Source organism: Quercus robur, chromosome 2, assembly GCF_932294415.1.
Source record: "Quercus robur chromosome 2, dhQueRobu3.1, whole genome shotgun sequence".
NCBI lineage: Eukaryota > Viridiplantae > Streptophyta > Magnoliopsida > Fagales > Fagaceae > Quercus > Quercus robur.
In genome coordinates, this window is record NC_065535.1 from 22,078,592 (window position 1) to 22,104,468 (window position 25,877).

The 25,877-nt window shown below is 33.4% G+C and overlaps 2 protein-coding genes across 2 annotated transcripts; both read left to right on the top strand.

Annotated features, from left to right (window-relative positions):
* The first annotated feature begins 3,574 nt into the window (after positions 1-3,574).
* LOC126712888 (calcium uptake protein, mitochondrial-like) lies at positions 3,575-15,074 on the top strand. Its single transcript, XM_050412410.1, has 7 exons — positions 3,575-4,106; positions 4,191-4,258; positions 6,508-6,731; positions 6,908-6,991; positions 12,612-12,825; positions 14,028-14,324; positions 14,445-15,074. Exons 1-7 carry the CDS (start codon positions 3,734-3,736, stop codon positions 14,628-14,630), a joined length of 1,446 nt encoding a protein of 481 aa, XP_050268367.1. The 5' UTR covers positions 3,575-3,733; the 3' UTR covers positions 14,631-15,074.
* Positions 15,075-19,951: 4,877 nt separating this feature from the next.
* Positions 19,952-25,172, top strand: LOC126712889 (protein PHOX1). The gene is made up of 4 exons (XM_050412411.1): positions 19,952-20,124; positions 20,385-22,505; positions 22,614-22,863; positions 24,714-25,172. The coding sequence occupies exons 2-3, from the start codon at positions 20,519-20,521 to the stop codon at positions 22,760-22,762; spliced, it is 2,136 nt and encodes a 711-aa protein (XP_050268368.1). The 5' UTR covers positions 19,952-20,124; positions 20,385-20,518; the 3' UTR covers positions 22,763-22,863; positions 24,714-25,172.
* The last annotated feature ends 705 nt before the right edge of the window (positions 25,173-25,877 follow it).

Below are 25,877 nucleotides of genomic sequence, written 5' to 3' on the forward strand. Positions count from 1 at the left end.
AGTTTGAATTTTTTTTATGGATATGATAAAATTTTAACTTATAACTTTTATTTATGGTAATTGCTTTTTTTTTTTTATTTTTAGGCTAAAATATTAATTGGTTTCTGGTATAGACAAGATTTGAGACTCATAACTTTTATTTAGTGAAAATAAACTTTACAAATTGAGTTAACAAGAATCCTAGATTTCTTATTCGACCAATTAACTTGAATTTGAAAGTTACATAATCAATAATTAAGAGATTAAATTGAAATTTGCCTAATAAATCAAATACCAAATTAATAATTTAACTATTGGTTGGAGCTTGGGGATGAATTGTAAATCCAAACATCTTAAGTTCAATCTTCAATCCTCACTAGGGTATTCCCTAGATGAGTACTTTCCCTAGATTACCTAATACGCGAATTTGGCAGGGTGGGTGATGCAAACTATTTTAAGGCTAGGCTAAGTTTTAGAAAGAGATTAGATTGTCACCTCTAAGTTGTGTTGAATGGAATGAAAGAAAATCAATTCTTCGAGAAATTTTTTTTGGAACAAAGCTTTCAAGGCTTATTTAAAATGTTATCATTTAGAACTACTTACCTTTATAATAGTGAGGCTATTTATAGATGCATAGCCTTTGTTTAGTCTCTACTCTTTAAGAGCTCTGACTAACTTTTAGCTAATATGGCTATTTATAGATGCATATTCTCAGTTTAGTCTCTACTCTCAAAGCATTCACATTGATTGAGGCAAAAATTTAGCAATTTAACACTATAAAAAGCTACTTTATCTATTTCACCACCTTACTTTATAAAACATCCAATATTAGTGGTTTTATTTTAGTATTCAATACAATAAAATAATATATTTACTACAATAAATAACAACTGTCACCACTAACAAAATAAAATAATATATCTTTTAATAAAAAAATTGTTTTTTTTTTTTAAGCTATAAGTAGTGCAACAACCAAATGATATGACTATAGCTCCACCAATGCACTAGCTTTTTGTGCCACTTTTGTTATATCTAGTTGCTAATTTAGCATTTTAACTATATGTGTCCACCAATACAAATTCTACTTTATCTATTTAACAATATGGCTCCATAAAAAGTTACTTTATCTATTTTACTTTTTCACTTTACAATACACCTAACATCAATGGATCTATATTTTTAGCTATTTACTTAAAATAATATAAAAAATTCATTAAAAAGTAGTGTAAACACAACCAAAAGAGATTTTTATTATTATTAAAAAGCAGTGTGAACACAACAATTTAATACATAACATTTTATTATTATTATTATTATTATTATTATTATTATTTATTTATTTTTTTTACATATGAGTCATAGTGCACAAACAAAAGTAGCTATGCACTATAGTTGTGAAGCCACATTTTGGTATTTGGTGGTGCTAAAAATAGCAATATAACTTTTTAACTATTTTTAGCACCACCAATACTAGTGCTCTAAGCTCTATCTAACTTGGTTAATATGGCTATTTATAGATGCATATTCTTAGTTTGTCTCTACTCTCTAAGAGCTTTGACTAACAGTCTAACCCAACCAATATTGGTTGTGTATCAAACTACAATAACCTCTTTAACTAATTTGACTCCTATTTTATCTAATACAACTTGTTACAAAGTGCAAATATTTTTGTCTACTTGGGCATAAAAACTTAATTTTTCTATTTAACGTAACCATTTTTCAAAACACCAAATGTTAGATTATTAATTCTAAGCTCTATTTCATTAAAATATCAATTTGCTTGGATTTTTTTAATTGTTTCACTCTTTTCACATATCACAATTACTATTCACTCTCTTTCTTTGTTCTCGAAAAACACAAAGAATTAAAAAAAGAAAAGAAAAAGAAAAAGAAAAGAAGAAGACTAAAATGCACAACAAAGTTTGTGTACATTTACACAAGTACTATAGTAAAAAATACATTTTGCAGAATGGATACATAAACTAACGTGTGTGATTTTTTTTAAAAATGCGAAAACATCATTTTGGTCCTTACATTTTGGGGTCACGGTCAATATGGTCCCTACATTTTAGTAGTAGTCAATTTGGTCTCTGTTATTTTCAATTTGCAATCAATTTGATCCTTATCGTTAACTCACTAACGGAAAATGCCTACGTGGCAAATGATGTGCACAGTTGGAACAATTAAAGCTGATGTGGCTTATAAAAATAATATTAAAAAATGACAAATCAGCATTTTAATTATTAAAAAAATCCAAATCAGCAAAAAAATATATTTTTAAAAAAATTAAAACATCCAAAAATCTTTTCTAGGCAACCAAACATGTAAAAACTAAAAACTTAAGAAAAAAATCACACGAAAGATTCAAGATAAAGTACATCTCGAACCATGGGTAGGAAATCGGATGAGAGAGGTTTGGTGGAGATTGGATGCAGCCGGTGGTTGGGTTTTTCTTTCGGGGTCCTTGAAGTGGATCTATGCATAATCAATCTATTATGTCAACAACACAAAACCCAAATTTGGGTTGTACTTGAAAAGGGGGAGAGAGTCCTCAATGGATGGTGACGACATGGCAATGGTTCGCAAAAGGCATAACCATGTCCGGTGGATGGCAACGACATGGCAATGGCTTTCTTCAACCCTTGAATCAGTGAGCATGTTTGGCCAAATCAGTATAACCCTTGATGGTTTTATCGGCAGAGGGAGATAATGGTCAATTTGGGTTGGGATTTCTGCTTACAATTGCGTGGTGGAGGACATTGCCAAGGGTGGGTTGTTAGAGTGGGTAGTAAAGTTCCGATTTGCAATATTTCCTTTTGTTTTTTGTTTGGTTCTCAAGAAAAACAAAGAGGAAAATGTAGTGGGAAAAACAAAAATCCATCTGCTACTTCTTACGAGCTTTGTATTATAGTTTCGTTTCATTTCATTTTGTTCTTATTTATGTTTTGCCTAGGTTTTACTGCACTAAGCTCTTGTGTTTGTTGAAATGTCTCTATGATATTTATTATATATTCTTTTTCAGTTTGGTTGCTAAGAAATGAAATTGTATTTAGAAAATAATTGAAACTTCTCTGTGATGGTTTTAGTTTGTTGATATTACTTTTGGTTGAAGGAATTTTTTGGGGTGTGATTTTGGTGAGAGGGAAAAAAAAAATCAGTTTTGCTGTGTTTGTTCGTCAAGAAACTACAAGAATGACAAAGAAAAGAAAAGAAAAGAAAAGAAAAGAAAAGAAAATTCAAGTATTTTTTTCTTTAAAATTTGAGAAATTAATATTTTTTTTTCTATGCTGACATGGCATTTTTTTAATTTCAATTAAAATTCTTTATTATTTTATAAGCCACGTCAGTTTTAATTGTGCCAATTGTGCATATCATTTGCCATGTAGGTATTTTTCGTTAGTGAGTTAATAGTAGGGACCAAATTGATTGTAAATTGAAAATAACAGGAACCAAATTGATTCCTACTAAAATATAAGAATAAAATTGACCGTAATTCTAAAATGTAAGGATTAAAATAATTTTTTTTTAAAAAAAAAAAAAAATGACAAGAAGTAAATAGAATATAACTTCAAAACGACATGTCTAATGAAGGCGCCCACCGAAAATCCTTTATTTGGAGGAAAGCCCACGGATTCCTTCTGCACAGAGCTCTTTAAAAATAGCCCTAACGGCAAACCAAACCGTCCCTTCTTCTCTTAGCTTTGTTTTCTCTGCAAATCTCACACGCTAACCAAAACAACCACCGAACCTCATTATGCGTTCCTTTACATACCTCAAAAGAAACCGACCTTCCCTCCATCAACTCGCCCTCATCCAACGGTTCCAGCTCCGTCAATCATCATCACTCCCCCTGATCAACGCTGCTTCAAATTCAAACCGCGACACCAGTAACCAAGAGAACCCACTTTGGGGTTCGTTTCTGAAATGGGCTTCGGCGATCACAGTCGGGTCGGGCTTAGGGCTCCTATACTGGTCTCACGATAAACCCTTGTTGTCTTTCGCTGATTTCGCTTCTGCTGAATCTACCGTGGATGATGCTGCTTCTTCTTCTTCTTCTTCTTCTTCTTCAGTTTCTGCATATTTTCCCAAATTAGCATTGCCTCAAACCCCTAAGAACCTTTTTGGAGGTATTAATACTATAAAATGCTATTTTGAATCTCAAGGAATGTTTGTGTGTTAGTTTTGATTTGTAATTGTGGTTGAACTTGCAGATGCATATAGGAGAAGAGTTTTCTTTAACTATGAGAAACGCATCAGGTTGCGAAGTCCTCCTGAAAAGGTATTCTATAGAAACTCAAACCCATGTTGTTTTTCTTTATTTGGATTTAATTCATTTTTTTTTTTTTTTTTTACATCTTATTAAGGAAGATTGGATTCAAGTTACATCTGGTGTAATTTATTGAATTCGAATTTTAACAAATCCCATTGTTTCGTTATATATTCTTCTTGTACCACTTTTACTTGCAAAATTTCAAGTTGATCAGAGACAATAAACAACTCATCAATATGATGTTTAAATTTTTTAAGTTTGTGTAATTTAAAATGAGTTTTGTTAATGGATGCGTTAAGGGCATTTGTTAGTGAACCATTTTAAGAAAGTTTTTATGGGAAAAAAAAAAAAAAGCAATTGATTTTTTGACAGTTTTACCATTAGAGTGTTAATAAAATTGTTCGTTAACAAATGTCCTAAAGGCACTTGTTAACGGGACTCATTTAAAATTATGCATAAAAGATGAGATTATGGATAGTAAATACTATTGATTGACTTGAAGACATGCGTGTATAGAATTTACTAATTTAGAGAACATACATGCAATCCAACAGTGGTATTTTTCAAAAACAATCTAATGCAATAAAAAAAAAAAAAAAGGTTATTTAGTTACACCAGGTGTAACTTGATCTTGATCCTCTTATTAATTCACATTACTAGCCAACTACATTAAACTGCAATATATGGTCTTGTGCTCTTTATTATGTTCTTTACGTTTGAGGGCTTGAATTCTTTGGCAGCAGGTTTAGGGTTCAAACTTTATAAATTTTGAAATCTTCAGTTCTGTCGTGAGGCGAGATGCCAAGCTGTTCCGTGAAACAAGATAAATACTTCTCATGTAGCCGTTCTACTCTTCTGCATATTTCGAAGTTTTGAAAATATCTGTTGTAGTATAATTCAATATCTTGTTGTTAGTGTTGATGTTGATGTTAATGTCAATGTTGTTATCATCCCTGTCATCATTGTGTTGTCTTTTATCAATTTTTATAAATCAGCTTGAAAATCTTGGAACATGGACATTTATGTTGCCAAACCTGTTGCTGTGTCGTGAGCTACATGGGATTTCATTCCTAGGTATCATGGTTTCATCTATGAAATTATACATTTTGGATTGCTTGTGTGATGATACTTAGTTAAGACATCATTTTGCTATGTAGTGACCTTTCAATATAATCATTGATGGCAAACCACAACACTAGTTTAGCTCTAATATACTAAATTCAGCCTAAATAAAACAGATTGATTTTGAACTGTTTTTATTCAATATCTAGTCTGTTTACACTTAATTATAACCACTTTAGGTTTGTATACAATTTTCTTAGTGAGACTTGTTTTTGTTTGCATTCTATATGTCTAGACTATATATTGTACTTAAATTTTGAAACAAACATCTGTCTGATGCAAACCTAACTGTTAAAGCAAATGTTTAATACGTTGAAGATCGAAAACATATTAAATACAATGTTTTTCTTCTGTATGCAACTGAAAATTGTCTGCCATAATTTTTGAAGCCATCTTGGGATGTCTATTTTCAAAATTTTTGATTGGTAAGTTACACAAACACCCAATGGGTCTTGAACCCACGATCTCACCCTCCACTTAGCACTTTTAAGGGTAGGAGGTTCTAGTTGAGTTAGAGCTCATTTGCAGATGTCTATTGGCAAATTATTGTCAATCTCATGTCTTTCAGATTCTAGGATTTCTGCATTGTGCAGTGACCAATTTCTCATTGAAGCTTTATTAAAAATCAAACTTTTGTGCTTGATGCAAACCTTATTATCAAAGCGAATATTTAATAGATTGAATAAAAAGAAAATTTTAAAACTACTATTTTGGAAAGCCAAAACATATTAACTACAATCTTTCTTCTCACATCCAATTTGAAATTATTTTCCTTAATTTTGAAGCTACTTGGGGATGTGTATTTGCAAATCATTGCTAGTCCCATCTTGTCTTTGAAATTCTGCTATTTCTTCATTGTGTTGTGACAAATATTTTGAATGAAAAAGCATCAACATTAGAACCAGTTTTTAAATAAAAAAATTTACCAATCTGAATAAGAAACAGTTATACTATTTTTAGCTGGACTGGTGTATGAAATGCCAAACACTCCCTTGATATAGACCTGGACTCTATGTCTGTTTGAACCTAGAGCCTATACATCATATTAAGTTAATTAAAAGCTTACCTATTTCCAGTTGTATTTTTTAGTTAATACAAGTCCCATTAACAATGTCCTGTGCCTTTCTTGCCTGAAGGTTTTTGAGTACTTTGCATCTTTACGGTCCCCCGATGGAGAATTGCTTATGAAACCAGCTGATCTAATGCGAGCAGTTGTTCCTGTTTTCCCTCCATCTGAATCCAACCTTGTTAGAGATGGATATTTGGGAGGGGAAAGAAATCCTGGAGAGTTACATTGTGCTCCTTCAGATTTCTTTATGCTTTTTGATGTAGACAATGATGGACTTATATCTTTTAAGGAGTGAGTAACCTATCTATTATTCTTACATATGTCAATATCTTGTTCTAAAAGGAGGATCTTGGGTTTTCTTTTTCTTTTTCTTTTTTTTTTTGAATTAATACGATTTATTAGTCTGTGCATTTTAAAATTTTGCTTCTTTTTGGAGTTTACAGTTCTTATGGTTTGCTTTGTAACAGGTATATCTTTTTTGTGACACTACTCAGTATCCCAGAATCAAACTTTTCTGTGGCATTCAAAACGTTTGACATAAACAATAATGGGTACAATTTCATCCTTTGCACATCGATTGATTTAAACACAAATTGGACATGTCATTTTCTTTGTAACGTTAATATGGCTCTTATATCTTGTTGCTTTTGCTTTTGTGTCTTGTATGGTCAACTTTCTACTCTTTAAACTTCATTATTGGTTAAGCAGTTCATATGATGCTTAGAAATGCTTGGAATTTTGAATTGTAATAGTTTTCCATTTTTCTAAAAAATCTTTTTATTTTATTATTATTATCAAATATATTTTTTTAAATATTTCCATAGAACAATTTTAACCAGCAACAGCCTTTGCAGGGTTTTACTTTGATCAGAGAATGCATTAGAATACCCCCCTCCCATTCCTTTCATTATCACCTGCCCTTCTATATTTTCTTTCATCTCCATTCACCAACTTGTATTAACATTCCTCTGAAGGAATTCTATTCCCTCTGTTCATGTGTAAGACTTGTAATAATACCTAAAATTTGCTTCAGACCATGTTTCATTTGGCTCCCGGGGTACAACCGGGGGTTGAGGGCCTGTATGATCAACAAGGTTTGTGCTGTCCCTTAGCCCATCATCCATGGACTAAAGTCCAGTTCTTGATGTAATGGGATTGAAGCCCGATATGTATGGGGATTGTGTTACTTTCAACTAGTTGATAATCTACCTTTGCTGTTACTTTCAACTAGTTGATGATCTACCTTTGCTCCCCACCCCTCTTCTTGCTTCCTGCTGTTTTGCCTTGTCTGCCCTTTGGCCCTTCATTGCTTTTGTTTTGAAATCTGCATCTGCAGTAAATAATTGTGTTTGGAGTTGAGGTTGTGGAAGGCATAGCTGTAGTCAGTTATTTGCTAGCATTTTCTTGCGAATAAAAAATTTATTTTAAGTTATTTATTTTTATCTGCGACAGTGGGTTGTTAGTTGATTACTGTTTTTAGTTATGCAGTAAAGGCCGGATCTTTTATATAATTGATTAGGTAAATAAGGATAGTTTTTTTTTTGATAAGTAAAATAATAGGTAAATAAGGATAGTTGTTCCTATTATGATTAATTCCCCTTTCTTGTGTATGTTTCTTTTGACTCAAAAGTATTCAGAGTATGATATTCTTGAGAGATTTTCTTTTCTTTTTATATATGATATATATTATTCTTTGCAAGGTGGAACGGAAGTGATATCAGTGAGCGCTGCAAGGCAGTCCTGATATACTCCTCTGCTTTACCATTTTCTTCCTTTGAACTCCTTTTAAATGCATTTGAGGTAGAACATCTTACTTTTGTTACTAGTTACTTGTGATGTGAGTATTTGCGTATTTATCTGATCCCCAGACAGTTGGAATAGGCTTAGTTCAAAAAAGTAATATGCATGCAGATGTAATTTATGGCTGCATCTTGTATGAGTGGAATCTATCAATAATTTTAATTATGGAGGATATCTTTGGACTTTGACCTGCCAAATTAGTACAGCAGTATATGACCCATATGTATTTTAACCCCCCCCCCCCCCCCCCCTTTTTTTTTCTCAAGGCCCTTTCATATTATTCCTTCACAACTCCTCCTTTGAAATCCAATGAGTTCTAGTTTAAATGGCACTTCCTTATCTTATGAGAGTAAGATGACAGCGCAACCACTACATGGTTAGAGAAAATATATCCTCTTTGATAGCCTAAGATTAAGGCAAAGCTAAGAATAAGTGCCTGTGTTAGTTTCAGGTTACTAGTATTTTATTATGTTTTATTTAGAGTCAAGGATATTTTTATAATTCCGTAATTGTTAGTTGTGAATCATAGTTGTGTGCCTTGGGTTTATTTAGATAGGTGGGTATTTAGTTTATGGGCTTTTATGTGTGTGTTTTGGTTCAATTCAAGATGGAGTTAATTAATAAAAAATTTTGTGTCTGGAATATTGAGCCACATTGGCCTTATTATGTTTATCTTACAATTCATGTGTATTGTTCACAGATTGTGGGCAGATTCTTTTTAAAATTTCTAAACGCTAAATCCACAAATACTCTTAACCCTAAGCATACCAAAAGTAGGAGCGGTCACAAGTTGGGTTCGGTCAGGTTGAGGATCAACCTGCCAATCAACCAGATAAGATCAGGTTTCAAAACTTGCACCCGTTGTCGATTGAGAAGCCTATGCTCTCTGGCCTGACATCCTTTTTGAATTTTTGGTTGGAACCATTGGTTCTGTTGGGTGGCTTGTTGACAAAATCTTGTTACAATTTCTTTGCAAAAATTATCTTCCAATAACCGCTCAGCAAAATTCTTCATACAAGATAATGGTGACTAAAGTGGAATTAAATCTGAAATTCAAGGATTTTTCTAAAGACTTTAAAGGAACAAAGAAGAATTTGAATCAGTTGACTAAGAAGGTAAATTCAATAGAACAAAACTTTGGACAAGCTGTTGGCCATTGTTCTCGGTCAAAGTTCTACTGAAATAACCACAGACCCCTCCTTTAGATCAGTTTCTGGTTCTATCCCAATGTTTCACTCAAACTCAATACATTTTTCTTTCTTAGACTCCAATGGACCTAGCACTATTTAGGGGCCTCCACAGAAGACACAGTAATACATATGGTTCATGCGTCATGTGCTGGCTTTATGGAAGGAAATCAACCTTATCTTCTAACATTATTACAATTTCGAGGAGAACTTAGATTGGCTTATTTGGATAGAGTTGTTAAACTAGAAATTAGTGATAGTTATAGGGAGAGCAGTCCAGAGGTGTTTTTTTTGATTGGTTGCGTAATTTGGAAAGCCTTTTAAATAGTATAGCTCAAGTGAAGAGCGAAAACTCTTTTTTGCAGTTGCTAAACTCAAGGAGACAGTTTGAATTTGGTGGGAAAATATCAACAATCTAATTATGCAGCTAGGTATATGGAAAACTTGGGGGAACATGCGAATAACTATGAGTTGTTAGTTAGTGCTATCTAATTACAAACAGAAAGCTAATTTGCAATCACGCAGATGATGCAAGGGAGTTATTTGATTAAGTACAACAACAAGTTCCATACCTTACCTAGCTAAGAAAAAAGTTTTATAACTTAGCTATGAGATTTGGATTTCCATGGATTGAAGCTGTGATAATATCTATCTATCACCAAGGATTGAATAATTTGGCTACAAGTAGACTTTATACCATGGTTGATGTATTGCAAGAAGAGTCTAGAAAGAAAGCCTTAATGAGAGCTGTGATATACTAGAAGTGAGAGTAATTGTGGAGCCCAATTGGGCAAGTCTCAAAGTAATTCTAATGTCTCTAGTACTTCTAATTCTTGTATGAAGTGTCAAACGTCATGATTTTGGCTATATGTCTTTTCAATGTCATTCAACATCAGCTGTTATGCTTGAAAAGGTTAGTGAACCCCTTGATTCTAGCTGAAAAGTAAAGTTTGATGACCTAGATCTAGATGGTGAGGGTATGATAGGCATCATTTGACCACTTTTTACAACTATTAAGCCAGCTGTTCATATGGAGGAAGACAACCATTATAGGGGAAAAGCATTTCAAACTTTTGTTAAATTTTTTTTAATCATTTTTTTTATAACTTTGTTCTTGGGTAATGTACACTGCAAGTTGTACTGATGCTATTTCCAAGATAGTGTTGAAGAAATTGGGATTAAAAGTGGAGTCCCATTTAATTTTTACCATGTGGCAGGGATCATTAAAACACAGTTGAAGGATGATAAACAGTGTTTTAGTCATATTTGAAATTGGCTAGTTTTAAAAAAAAGTGTTATGTGATGTGCTGCCTCTTAAGCTTTTTCCTGCACTTTAGAGTCTCACATGGATATGGAATAGTAATACATACCATGTTGGGCATTCCTATATATATATATATTATGGGAACAAGTATACTCTCACGTGTGCTAAAGACAGATGCTGAAGTTGATGAGTTCCTTATTTAGAAAGTTGTGCTTACCAATAGGGCTAAAGACATCCCAACCCCTAACTCGGTGAAGTTGAGCTCTTTTCTGAGGGATTGAGTTGATTGTGCAACCACTGCGTAATGAGGAAAAAAAAAACAAAAAAACAAAAATCCTCTTTAGAAACTTAAGACAAGGCAAAGTTCAAGAATTAGTGTCACCTTGTAGATAGTTAAGTTGGTTTTTTATTTTATGTTTTGTCTAGAGTCAACAATATTTTCGGAATTCTATAATTTTCGGTTGTGGGCATTAGGTTTTATTTTGTCTATGGGCTTTTGATGTGTGTGTTTTGGTCTCATTCAATTAGGAGTTTGTTTACCAGTCAGAATTAAAAGCCTATATCATAAGGTGGAGGTCAAAGTCATGGGTTCAAATTCCACTAGGTATAGGTGTATAAAATAATATATATAAAAAAAAAAAAAAACCAACTTTAACCACAATGGTCAAAGAGTACAGGTTATGGTTATTGATTCGATTATGTTCTGAACAAGATGGTCAAAGGCAAGCTGAGTGCTTCCCTTTAGAGCCTACATGCCATTAGTGAGGCGCTTGCCTATAGAGCCTAGGCAAGCAAGGTGATTGCCTAAGCCAAACAAAAGGCACTGAGACGAGAGCCTCAAGGTTTTTTAGAAGCTTTTTGTAAAACTATTATTAGATTATTAATTTATGGAACCTTGCTTGCCTAAGCCAAACAAAAGGCGCAAAGACGAGAACCTTAAGTTTTTTTAGAAGCTTTTTGTAAAACTATTATTAGATTATTAATTTATGGAACCTTGCTTGCCTAAGCCAAACAAAAGGCGCAAAGACGAGAACCTTAAGTTTTTTTAGAAGCTTTTTGTAAAACTATTATTAGATTATTAATTTATAGAAGCTTTTTACAAAACCTGTTGTTATATTAATTAATTTATAGAAGCTTGTTGTAAAACTTATTGTTAGAATGATTTAATAGAGTCTAAAGCGTTTTAAGCCTATTTTGAAATCAATTAATAGACCTAATTTCTTCATGCTGACACATTTCAAAAGCACTTGATTATAATACTTGAATACATGAGAATTTTTTTTTTTGAATAGGTAAACATATAAGATATAAGAATACATGAGATACATATGATTAAATTTTTATATGTAAAATTATATTTAGTATTTCCACTCACTTAAATCGGGCTAGTGCCTTTTTGTCGCCTCATGCCTCAGGCGATATAAGGCCTTGTTGCCTTAAAGTCGCCTTTTGCCTTTGATTACCTTGTTCTGAAACACAAACTGCATTTGCCACTACAATTTTCAGATTCTTGACTTAAAAAATGAATTTAAACTGATTGAGGTCATATTAACAATGTTTCTGTAGCAGATACCAATTGCACCGTGACACTAATTCTTGTACTTAAAACTGCTTTAGTAACCTTGGATATGCAGGCTGGAGTGAATTAATGAATGATGTTATTTTTTTGAGCAAATTTTAATGATTGATATTTGAAATATTACTTAAAGAAAAAAAATATTGATATTTAACATATTATTTAATGTGATGTGGCTAAGAGTCATTTCAATCTGTTAAAATATACCACAACATCAAAACTTTGATGTATTATTTTATGCATGCTGATGTGCAGATTGGCTTTCTTTTACTCCATTTACTGTACTCTTCATGCAGCTTTTCTTTTCCCCTCATACTTTGACCTTATATATCCATATTTTATAGGGAGATAGATAAGAAAGAATTCAAAAAAGTGATGGCTTTGATGCGAGCTCGTAATAGACAAGGGGCTCAACACAGGGATGGGCTACGAACTGGGTTAAAAGTCAATGGTTCTGTAGAAAATGGAGGCCTGGTGGAGCGTTTCTTTGGTAAGGACGGAAATGAACACCTCCAACATGATAAATTTATCCAATTTATGCGAGATTTGCACGATGAAGTAAGTCCTTGCACCTTTGCCATACTGCTTTGAACCTTATTTTATTTCATTGGTGGCTAGTTTGTTAGTTGCCAACCTAAGATTAACAATCCTAAATTATGTAAGAAAGAGGTTAAAAATTGGGCCATGATTAGGGATCTAAAACCGTAAAAGAGGAACATACATTATTTTGAATTGGGCCTGTGGCAGTAACTGATACTGAAATCTAGAGATCGGAACAGATTTCGTTATATGTTTAATCTTGGTGCAAATTACAAGGAATTGGGTTGTAGCTTTACATCATGATGAATGGGTGATGATCTCAATGATGTTGTAGCAGTAGTAATACTTGTAGCGAGTCTAACTTCCAAACTAAAACCATAAATCAAATTACATTTATTATCAAATGGCAATCTCCTTTTGTACTCAATTGTACTTGTATGTGTTGATGTACATCACCAAGAAAGGAATAAATACTGATAATGTCTAGAAAGTAATATTAGGAATAAGATGAACATTCAGAATATCACACATAGGTGAACAGATACTACTGTCGTTTTATACAATTCCTAAATTCCTCAAGCCAGAAAGGGAATATACTTTCTATGTGGAGAAAAAAAGCAATATGCATGGTTAGGGATTTTTGTCAATCTCACTGTGTCTAGATTGTTATGCTATGGTAGTCTTATTATGGGTATAATTATTTTAATTTTATGAATCAAAAGGAAAGGCATTGTATACATTGCAGCTATCAATTAAAACTGTGCCTAGCGCAATTCTTTAAACGATTTTTGGGAATGCGGGTGAGTAATGGCTTCCCATGAAACCTTTTCTTTGATAGGTGGCTTCCCAATGTAGAAATTTTATGTAGGAATTTTATTCTTTTCTTTCTTCTAAAAGGTTTCCTTAAAAAAAGGATGAGGAGTAGTTATAGTGATCTTGTTTATGCATCAGAAACACCCCCCCCCCCCCCCCCTCCTTCCTCCCCCCTCTTCTCTTTCCTTTGTATCATATTGATATCATTTTCAATCAAGTTGTCGTGCTTGCTTTTATATAAAGGTTACTTCAAATGCATAATTGCTAATTGCTTTTGAACTATACCAAGTTACTATTTTTTATGTCGCCACTCTAAATATCATTGTTTTGAATTTCTTTAGAAGTTTGTTTAATCTCCTAATTGCTGCCGTAATTCATCATATGTGAACATACAATTTAATTTGTAGATTCTGAGGTTGGAATTTGATCATTATGACTACAAATCACAAAGATCTATATCAGCCAAGGACTTTGCGCTGTCCATGGTTGCTTCTGCGGACATGAGCCATTTAGGCAGGCTGCTTGATCGGGTTGATGAATTGAACAATGTTCCCCATCTTATGGATATGCGCATTACATTTGAGGAGTTCAAAAATTTTGCTAAGCTACGGAAAAATTTGCAGCCATTTGCTTTGGCCCTTTTCAGTTTTGGAAAAGTGAATGGCCTGTTAACAAGAGATGACTTTCAACGAGCTGCATCTCAGGTACGTACTTTTACCTGTTTCCTTCTTTCTTTCTTTTTTGCTTCTTACTCCACCTCCCCCCCTTCCCTGCTTTTTCTCAAAATTCCTTTCATTTTGATTGAGTTGTTTATCCAATATCAGGTGTGTGGTGTATCCCTCTCTGATAACATGGTAGAAATCATTTTCCACATGTTTGACTCAAATCGTGATGAAAATTTAAGCTCAGATGAGTTTGTAAGAGTGTTATACAATCGGGAAAGGGATATTGCTCAACCTATGCAGGAAGGGTTCCTGGGCCTTTTTTCTAGCTGCAGGTACTGCCAGTGATTGTTCCTTTTCTCAGTTGGTTTCTTGATACATACCTGGGTCTAGGATACTTATCATAGCTGGAAAGATTCCAACCTGTTGTGAAATAGGTAATTTCCATTCTTAGGTTTCACTGTTGTCTTCTTGATCCCTACCTGGGTCAGAGAGTGCATGGACCCTTAAGGATGCTTCTTATATGATAGCTCAAAGGTTCGACCTTGTAAATCAAACAGGTAACTTCTTTCTTAGGAAGTGACTTTACTAGGGGGGAAAAATCACTTGCGAGTGTATCAAATTATAGATTCTGACAATGAACTATACTACAGATTTTGTAGCATAATGTACATTTGCCCACTTTATAATAAAGGATGTAATGTTTCAGGGAGTACAACCTCATTGTGTATCCCTCTTTTGAACAAAAGATGAAAATAGTTATGAAAGTTTTGTTAGGAAGAATTATTAATCTGTAGAGCGTGTCTATGCTTTCCATTTTTTCCCCATCTAACAATAAAATGCTATATTGTGGAATTAAAATGGTATTTGGCCGAAGATTTTGGCCAAGTAAATTTATATTTTTATGCGTATGTAAACATAAAATGCCCACCAAATTTGAGGTCATGTTGTACAGATATTCAAATGACAAACAAATATAATAATTCTTTTTGCAACCCAATATAATAAACAAGCAACTATGGGGCAAAAGCATGAGGGATCCGTGTAGTTTACAATTCACCTCTTTAACCGGATTCCACATGATAATTTTGGTCAGAAAACATCACTGCATTCACTTGCAGCTTTTCTAAAGTTTTACATTTGTCATCATTCTTCTTTTTCCTTTTTGCTATAAAGTCTGAATCCTTGGGATCGAACCCTAAAGGGGAAGAACATAGTCACCATTTTAACCAAAGGCTAGGTACATTTGTCATCATTGATATTACTTCGTGGGTTGATGGTTCTCTCTCTCTCTCTCTAAAAAGTTAGTTGGGGTTGGCATAATTTTCAACCAAAATAAACCTGAACCAAACCTACATTATTAATAATTAAAAAATATATACATTTTAAAATTGTTAGTTTGATTAATTTAGATTTTGAATGTTATTTAAAACTAAAAATTTGTTATGTTTATTTATTTTAGTATTTGTTAGAAAATTAAGCTTAATGAATTTAAATAGTTGAATGAAGACTCAATTTTTTTATTAGATCTATAAAAAATGAAAAAATAAAGATTAAAACCCAACCCAATGGGGTGGTTCTTAAAAGTACTATGGGTTGGGTCAAAAAATACTTCATAAAGTCCATGCCCAATCTAGTATGCTCCATCCACAATGATAAATTTGATGTTTTTTAAAAATAAAATATACAAATCAGTTGCTATTATAACCCATGGGAAGGGGGATTCAAACTGTGATTTTCACACAATGTTATTGAATTATAAAACTCTTAGGACTTATTTGGTTGGGATGATTATTTGGAGGATAGAAAACAGAGGAAAGAGAAGTTTAGAGAAAATGGTATGGGAGGATGTTTGGTTGAGGGGGAAAATATAAAAGAAAATGGTAGGGCTTAGATGTTTTTCTTTGTATATACAATTTAGGGAGATTTTGGAATCCCCCAAAGGATAAAATGTGGGGGGAAGAGGGGGCTTTATGGGAAATTACATACCTACTCCCATCTCCTTGCACTTGTACTTAAGGTTGGTGTTTGTTTGTTTGTTTTTTCAAAATATTTTTTTTTATGTAATAGGAGTAAATTTATATAAATTACATTTTTTATTATCTCATTTTTCTTTTCAATCAAATAAAAAAAAATCTTTCCACTTTTTTATGCTTTGTTCTAGAACTACAACTTTTTTTTGTCACAATTCTAAAGTGGAAAGTGCCACTTATTACTTTCACATTGGCCTATCATTTTGCCTCCACCACTCATAGTTTGCCACTCTAGAGTTGTAGTAAAGTTGTGGTCTTAGATTTTCTCATTTTGCATCCTTCCAACCAAACGTATATAAGAGAAAACTAAATATTTTCTATTCCTATTTTTCTATCCCTCAACTATTTTCTATCCAAATACTTTTTCATCACAACTAAATAAACCCTTAGGGCCTGTTTGAATTGAGGGGGGAAGGAGAGGGAGTAGAGGGGAGTAGAATTAGTTAAAAATAAGCTAATTTTGAGCCAAATCTACTCTACTTTATTCTACTCTCCCTCTCTCCCCACAATCCAAACGGACCATTAGATATCCATTTTCATTTAAGTTTTAAAAGTAAAATCTAATTTTCCCCCTTTTCTTTTTGTCTCATGCTGTCAAACATATTCATACTGAATAGTCTTAGAATGGAAGGACCATATAACAACAAATCAAAAATTTAAGGATACAGACCAAAACAAGTATTTTAGGTCCCAGGAATCAAGGGAATAAGTTTCTTTTTATTTTCATTTTTTTAAAACAAAAAATTTATTAATATAAGTTGCCTCTTTTTTCTCTCTCTCTCTCTGTCTCTCTATAAGGGAGAAATTTTCCCTTACCTCTTTTCTTTTTCTTTTTTAGCCTTTTTCTCCCATGTCATCAAATATGGTGCTAATTTTTTCACAAAAGAAATAAGAGAAGAACTTATAGTGTTAATATATTTATTTTTGATGGTGCGAAACAGAAAAGGTATTTTGATAACCAATCGATTAGTTTAGGATAAAAATTTTGTAATTAAATTTAATAATTCAAAATTATTTCGTAGTTAAAGTGTTAATATTTTGATTATTGATGTGGCGAAACAGAACATGTATTTGGATAACCAATTGATTGACTTAGGATAAAACTTTTGTAATTAAAATTTAGAAGAAACTACAGTGTTGATTCTTGAAATTTACTTATGGAGTGCTTTTTGTCCCTTAAATTTCAAGTGAGCACAATTAGTCTTTTAAATTTAAAAAATGAGCACAACAGATACTTCTATTAATAATCGTTAGTCTCATGGCTTATGTGACTAACAGAACAATAGCGTGACATAATTTGGGTGATGTGGTATCAATTTTAATATTAAATAATTAAAAATCCATTGCTGACTCATTAAAAACCCATGACCTGTTAGAAATACAATGAACCTTTTTTGACCTGTTAAAAACGGGTATTCCCAAATTAAAGTATCAAACTCAAACCCAAATGCTAAGCCCAAAAAAAAAAAAAAAAACACTCTCTTAAGCTTAGTGTCGTGTTTTAGAGTTCAAATGTCAACTACTACAACTATTAAAGTACCATTTTTACTAGTACCATTTTACTCAATCTGTGTGCAAATTTTGAAAAGATTGATTATGGTTTGGGCCTTAGGGTTTTGAATTGATGAAAAATGGACATAATATCACAATTGAAAGAGCAAGTGAATACAATCACAACGCTTGCCTTCAACACCTTATTTACTCTACAAGCTTTCAACTTTGAATAGATTCATCTTTGAACAATATTTTGGGGCGACATTCCAATGGAATAGTGAACTAGCTATTGAGAGGCGAAACTTGTGGTGAATGAGGACCCAAAAGTATAGAACTTCTCGGAGAAGGACAATGGTTGTGAGGATGAAGGATGCTGATTTGGGATTTCGTTCTTCTCTCTCTCAAATCAAGAGTGACATTCTTCAATTTTCAGTTTGATTTGGGAATACCCATTTCTTAACTGGTCACAAAATGGTTGGATTATATTTTTAACGGGTCATGGGTTATTAGTGAGTCAGCATTGACTCTTTTTTAATATTAAAATTGATGTCACATTGCCCAAATTTTGTTACGTCATTGTTTCGTTACCTACATAAGTCATGAGACTAATGACTATTAATAAGACCAATTATACTCATTTTTTAAACTTAAAAGATCAATTATGCTTACTTGAATTTAGAGGAATTAATGATCACTATTTTAACAATTGGACCAAACCGGTCGGTTCAGCCAGAAACCAGGCACCAATTTGGTCTAATAAAAAACCAGTCAAAATTGAGTTGAACCTAGAATTGGGGGGCAAAAACACTTTTTTGAATGTTCCGATTTTTTAAAACCATGCTAATAATGCTCAATAAGCAAATTTTAGAGACCAATAGTATAGTTTTACTTAAAATTTAATAATTCAAAATGATACTGAATTAATTATCAGTTTCATTTAATTGGTTGATTAATTACGAATTGAACCTATGAATTTCTCTATTTATAATTATAGGCTTAAGTGATAAATATTACTAAATTGTAATGGAATTTTTTTGTGGTACTCCCAAATCCACTCACCATTTTCCCATTATCTATACCTAACCTATAAAACAAAACAAAATATCCTACTTTAAAACGCCATTGTTATTTGGCTGACGACTTTTCAGAGTTCAAAATTTAATCAAGAAACACGTTTTCTCCGAGGAATTTATTCATTGGTTAAAAAAAAAAGTAAAAATGAAAAAGAAAAAGAAAGAGCGCGAGAAATGAACAGTAAAACGATGAAGCTGTCTTTTGGAATATCCGTAGGTTCAAGGAGATCTCAGGCCCACTCTCACTCCAAACCTTATACGTTAAGAATAAAAACATAAATAAATATAAAATACAACACACCACAGGTAGATATATAAATATAATAATATAACATAGAATCATAGATTATCAAAAAATATAAATATAAATATAATACTATTATAATTATTTTTGTGGAATATAGGGTTGTCTTGTCCCCGCCTCTCTGGCGCTTTGGGCAATACTCCCCCAATCTCTCTTTTTGGCGCTTCCAACAGACGCACACACTTCAATCCAATCATTATTAACATGCCAATAACCAAAAACGTTACTTTTGACTAAAAATTGAAAATTATGTACCTAGACTTTTAAAATCTTATATTTTACTCTTTAGATAAGTTGTTTTTTTAGTTAAGTGCTACCTAAATTTGTCATAAATGTTTAATTCATCTAATAAAATAATGTTATATTGCATAATGAAAATAAAATAGCACTGTTTTATTAAACGAACTAAACACGTGTGACAAACTTCCACGAGACTTAAACTAAAAATAAGTACACAAGTTTAAAAACTAGGAGGTAGTTTGCATTTTAGGCCCCATTTAGTAGAGTTGTTAAATAACTCATTTTCAGTTTTTAAACAATATTACACATATTTTCACGTACATATATTTTAAAAAACTATAAACAACACTACTTAAAACTCCTCTGCGTAACCGGCCTTATTCTTCCATTTTTGTTTTTTTTGTTTTTTTTTGTTTTTGGCAAGGGAGCGTTAGTTTTCACGCGCTTCAACGGGTGGAGGAAAATTAAATTCCCATTGGGAAACGTTGACCCTTTTGGCAGGAAAGAAAAAGGTCGGGGAAAATTGTCTGTCATTTCCCATACGGTGCCTTTAGGACGAGACTACGCCCACAGCCCACTATCCAAAAAGTTGAGAAGAGACATCATTTTTAAATCCCCCGATTGATTGGGAAATGGTTTTTCCTCTTCTCTTCTTTTCTTTTCGGACAGACGCTCAAGCTCAAGCTACATACAACCAGGTATTACTCTTTCTTTCTTCTTCTTCTTCTTCTTTTACTTGTTATTTATTTTTACTACCAGCTCTGAAATCCGGTTTGTCATCTTTTTTTTGGGTTTTAATATTTGCATGAATTTACGTTGTGGGTTTTTGTTCGAATTCAATCAAACTTTTTCAAGCGTACTTTTTTTTTTTTGGATTGTTTTTCTTTATATATGTCAATTTTTTGTTTGTATGAACTGGTCAACAAGTGGGTTTTGATTGAAAGGGATTTTTATGCAGGGTCTTTCTTCCTTGTGTAATATATGGTTGTATTAGTTGGTGCAGAAGGGTTTGAATTGGTATAAAAATCAGAGCTTGTAGACAGCTTTGGTTTGAGGTTTCGTTTGTGTGTTCAGATTTTTTTGGATTAGTCAATGGGAAAGCCAACAGGGAAGAAGAAGCATCAGGTAGAGCACAAACCTGGCAATGCAAATGGTAAGCCAAGCAAGGTTGCTGACCGAAGTCCTAAAGCCCTGGATGAAGACACTGCAATCTTCATCAATATGTCCCAAGAGCTCAAAGAAGAAGGTAATAAGCTTTTCCAAAAGCGGGACCATGAGGGTGCCATGTTGAAATTTGAAAAGGCCATCAAACTATTACCTGGAAATCACATTGATGCTGCACATTTGCGTTGCAATATAGCTTCCTGTTATATGGAATTGGGTCTTGGTGAGTATCCTCGAGCAATCAATGAATGTAATTTAGCATTAGAAGTGTCACCGAGATTCAGTAAAGCGCTATTAAAGAGAGCGAAGTGTTATGAGGCTTTGAATCGATTGGATTTGGCATTTAGAGATGTTAATACTGTTTTGAGTATGGAACCTAATAATACTACAGCTTTGGAGAATATGGAGAGGTTGAAAAGGACGATGGATGAAAAGGGTATCAGTGTTGATGAGAAAGTAATTGGTCTGGTTCATGTGGAGCCAATGGGTGCTTCAAAGGTGCATAAAGTGGTGAAAGAGAAACTAAGGAAGAAGAAGATTAGGAAAGGTGAATTGAAGGCGGAGGATAAGGTGGTTGTGGAAGAGAAGGTTAGTGCTGTAAAGGATAAGGAAATGATCACAAATACAGTTCTGGAAGAAAAAGTGGTTACGAAGCCTGCTAAGGAAGAAAAAGTGGTTACAAAGACAGTGAAGTTGGTGTTTGGGGAGGATATTAGGTGGGCGCAGTTACCAGGTAATTGTAGCATGAGGTTGGTGAGGGATATAGTTGGGGATAGGTTTCCTGGACTTAAGGGTGTTCTTGTGAAGTACAGGGATCAAGAGGGTGATTTGGTCACAATCACTACTACGGATGAGCTGAGGTTGGTCGAATCATCTGGTGATTCACAAGGGTCTCTTAGATTGTATATTGCTGAAGTTAGTCCTGATCAGGAGCCTGTCTATGAGGGGATGAGCAATGCGGAGGAGGTGCAGAATGATGATACAAAATCAAGTAATTTTGTTGAAAATGGGGATGTGGGGAAAGCTAAAGAAGTTGAAAGAGGGTTGACCACTCTTGAGGACTGGATTATGCAGTTTGCACGACTGTTCAAGAACCATGTTGGATTTGATTCTGACTCGTACTTGGATCTTCATGAGCTAGGGATGAAGCTATACTCGGAGGCTGTGGAGGATACTGTGACAAATGATGATGCTCAAGAACTGTTTGATATTGCAGCAGATAAGTTCCAAGAGATGGCAGCTTTGGCATTGTTTAATTGGGGGAATGTTCACATGTCCAGGGCAAGAAAGAGGGTGTTATTTTCGGAAGATAGTTTGAGGGAATCTGTACTTGAGCAGATTAAGGCTGGATATGAATGGGCACATAAAGAGTATGTGAAGGCAGAAAGGAGGTATGAAGAAGCTCTGAAAATAAAACCAGACTTCTATGAAGGTTATCTTGCACTTGGACAACAGCAGTTTGAGCAGGCAAAGCTCTGTTGGTACTATGCAGTTGGGAAAAAGACTGAATTAGAGACAGGACCTTCCTCAGAGGTCCTACAGCTTTATAACAAGGCTGAGGACAGCATGGACAAGGGCATGGGGATGTGGGAGGAAATGGAGGAGCAGCGTCTAAATGGGCTCTCCAAATCGGAGAAATATGAAGAAATAGCGCAGAAAACGGGGTTAAATGAGCTATTTAAAGATATTTCTGCTGAGGAAGCTGCAGAGCAGGCTGCAAACATGAGGTCGCAGATATACCTCTTATGGGGAACCTTGCTGTATGAGCGTTCAATTGTGGAATATAAGCTAGAACTACCAACTTGGGAAGAATGTTTAGAGGTTGCAGTTGAGAAGTTTGAACTTGCAGGAGCTTCTCCAACAGATATAGCTGTTATGATAAAGAACCATTGTTCTAATGCTACTGCCTTGGAAGGTAATACAAATAAATGTGCAAAAATGATGCTTCTTAGATTGTCTTGTATTTTCTTGCAGATTTAAGCACTGTTACTAGAAAATATTTGAATACTCTGCAACCATGCAGGTCTTGGGTTCAAAATTGATGAGATAAGGCAAGCCTGGAATGAGATGTATGATGCTAAGAGGTGGCAGTTTGGCACTCCATCTTTTCGGCTTGAACCATTGTTCCGTAGGCGGGTTCCAAAGCTTCATTCTATCTTGGAACATGCTTGATTTTATCTGTTGATGATTGCTTATTTTGGGAGGTGTTGAACAAATGCTTCAGCTTCCTCTAGTTCATTCTCCAAAAGCTTTGTCTTTTTGAATTAAGATTGGTAAGCCTACGTCTATCACTTGCTTATTGAATTTGAGAATTAGCCAATTCTCTAGTTATTGGGCGTTCAACTATGCATGCTATACACTGCCTTGCTGTTCTTCATACAGAAATGAAATCAGATTTAAACACTTGAGAATGTATAAAGAGACTAGGTAAAATTTTGAATGCTCATCTTTGACTACATACGTGGTTTTTAGCAACCATGGGTTGGATGGAATGGATTTTGACCTTTTAGGTACTTTGAGAGCATTTTCTCCATTTAATTTCAATCATGGCAATACAGATATCCTCAAATAAATTTCACTTTTGTAAAGCAAAATTTATTACATTGTTGAACGGGGTTTTATGAAGCATTCTCTTTAAGAATATACATGTATACATATGGATAAAGTTTACCAATAAACTGATTTGGAGTAATATTCCTCATACCTGCTACGTGGCTATTCATAAGATCATCCACGTGTACTTTTAGTCACATTACCTATTTAATGAGGCAGGTGGCTTGTTTAAATAATACAACGGGATAGTTTTATGAGCTGCCACGTAATGGGTTGGAGAACTTTATTAACTAGTCAGTAATCCATGCTAAGTTTATATATTCTCTTTTATTTTTTTGCCTAAATATGAAATTTGATAATTATGGTGGTTATTAATAGGCATTAATTATGACTTTGTTTGTATATAGAACTATATCTGTTTTTTTATTTTTTTTTATTTTTTTTATGGGATCTATCTATTCTATCATCTAAAGGAAATGTGACATGGTAAGAATCTAATAGAAGATTAAAATAAAATCAATTAAAATATATATATATATATATATAATATAATGACGTGTAAAAATTATAAGGAGTCAAAAGCTTATGCGACAAAATATTAATGAGGTTAATCAAAAGTGAAATTGCTGCTTTATACATATTATCGGTATGAGAATGGAGAATGGCTTGGAAGCATCAATATGCAGTATGGATTCTCTCTTTCAAAATATTATTTTGACCTTGGAAATTTAATTTTCTTTATAGTTACTTATATTAACTGTATGCTATATATCTATCAATAATTAATAATAGGTGTTTATCAAAAAAAAATAATAATAATAATAATAATAGGTAGCTTAAAATCTTATATGTCAAACTACTGCTGAATGTAATTGGCAGAATTACTTTTGGGTAATTGAACATAAGAAGAACAGCAGTTGATAGGCAGTAAAAATTGGAGACAATGCTTTCCTGTAGAAATTTAGTTTGAGTATCCAATGATTAGCATGTATCATTGGATTTTTAATTTTTTAATTTTTAGAATATGGAGCTTCTTGCTAGTACTGACATGATTTAAGTGGCAGACTCTAAAGGGGAAGGCTAAAGAGGACTATTTGAATCCTCTCTAATTAAAATTGAGTACAGATGGAAGTTCCTATAGCATGTGCAGAATCCCTAGATATAAGTTAGAAACTTGTGTAGATATCCTTTATGATTTATGATTCATTTGAGCTAAGGCAACATATGGTAGAGATTCTTGGATGGATCTCTCTCCGTTGTTGGAAGATTAATAGTAAAATGAGTACTTTTATTGACTAACCACTGCCTGTTATCAATTCTTAATTCATTTGTTTTAGTTTACTCAACATTTAAGTAAAATGTCGAATCATTTGAGTTTTGCTTTCCTTAGTACCCTTATATCTTAGTCAATGATCATTTTTGTTCTTTTTTTAATAATTTTTAATGTGTTGTAAAATTCATTTTTGTTCTTTTTATTACTGCTGTCAATCTATATGTTGATGCCAATAGCAAAAGTAGCATTATTGTACTAAGCGAAGCATATTTTCTCTTGTCCTTTCTGTCACTGCAGGTTTTTGTTTGGATTATTGTGTTTAGCTCGTTGTTTGCTATGGGAGCAAAGGATGACTGTGTCTAAGTGTTGGTTTTGAATGAGAGCAAGTCAGTTATTAGGCCATGAAGCCGATTTTGTCATTCACTTTTGGGGAATTCTTTTTTTCAGAGTAATTTCCGTTGTTCAGAGTTTGAGATAGCCGGTATATGATTGAATTTGTTTGATTTAAAGAATAAAAGGGTAACACGGTTACTCAAAGGTTTGCCATTTTTTATAAAATTTATATTGTATTTGTCAGTTTTGTCACTTCTCAGTTGTATACAAATTCAGGGTTTTATTTTGTAGAAAAGTGTATTCTTTCGATTAGGTGTATTACCAGCTCTCTTCCTTTCTTCTTTTGCTGAACTTGTCATATCTTATTCAGATGAATGAGACAATTGGACACCCAAGGAAATAACTTGGGACTCTTGTGTGTCTTGACGAGTCTTTTCTGTTTCTTCAATGCATTTTGCGGGCAATTTAGAATCTTATTGGATTTGTTGAAAGAAAGAGAATCAGGTCTAGTTTGGGATGAAACTGGCGGTATTTGGGCTGTGTCCACAGCCTTGTAAAGTTGCAATTTTTTTTGCAAGCATTTCTCTTTTGATGTGTTTTAATTTAGTATTATTACCCCTCTCTTCATTTCCTTCATCTTTTTGATTAGTAATTGTATCCCTTGCTTAGCCACTTTTTCTTCACTACAGTCCTGCCTTATCTTTCCTTTATTCTTGCCCTACCAGGATACCATGGGAAGGAGGATTCTAGATGTTTGAAATATTATATGGGAAAGCTTAGCTCTAGTCCTCCACTGCACCGGATGCAAGCCATGCCCATATTTTATGGGTTCTGTTGATTTCATTAGTATTTTGAGTATTTTGATTTTTTTACATGAAAAATAGCATTATTTATGCTTCATCAACATTTACAATGGGAAGCAAGAAGTCAGGACATTTCTCAAGCCACACCAGAACACACCTCTGCATTTAAGCTTGCTGGACAAGAACAAAAGCAGCTCTATTACAATTCCTATTCCTATAGGAAAAGGTAACCCCTCTAAACCCCCTAACTTCATTTCTGATATCAGCAAGGATAAGGATAAGAGTATAAGACCCAGAGGAGCATATCATCAAGGAAGGTAAGGGT

What these genes read in the sequence shown, in the direction of transcription:
- LOC126712888 (XM_050412410.1), top strand. Translation starts at nt 3,734, where the DNA reads ATGCGTTCCTTTACATACCTCAAAAGAAACCGACCTTCCCTCCATCAA. An exon ending in TTTGACATAAACAATAATGG is followed by an intron (nt 6,992 to 12,611) that starts GTACAATTTCAT and finishes CATATTTTATAG; the next exon opens with GGAGATAGATAAGAAAGAAT. An exon ending in TGCGAGATTTGCACGATGAA is followed by an intron (nt 12,826 to 14,027) that starts GTAAGTCCTTGC and finishes TTTAATTTGTAG; the next exon opens with ATTCTGAGGTTGGAATTTGA.
- LOC126712889 (XM_050412411.1), top strand. Translation starts at nt 20,519, where the DNA reads ATGGGAAAGCCAACAGGGAAGAAGAAGCATCAGGTAGAGCACAAACCT. An exon ending in TAATGCTACTGCCTTGGAAG is followed by an intron (nt 22,506 to 22,613) that starts GTAATACAAATA and finishes GCAACCATGCAG; the next exon opens with GTCTTGGGTTCAAAATTGAT.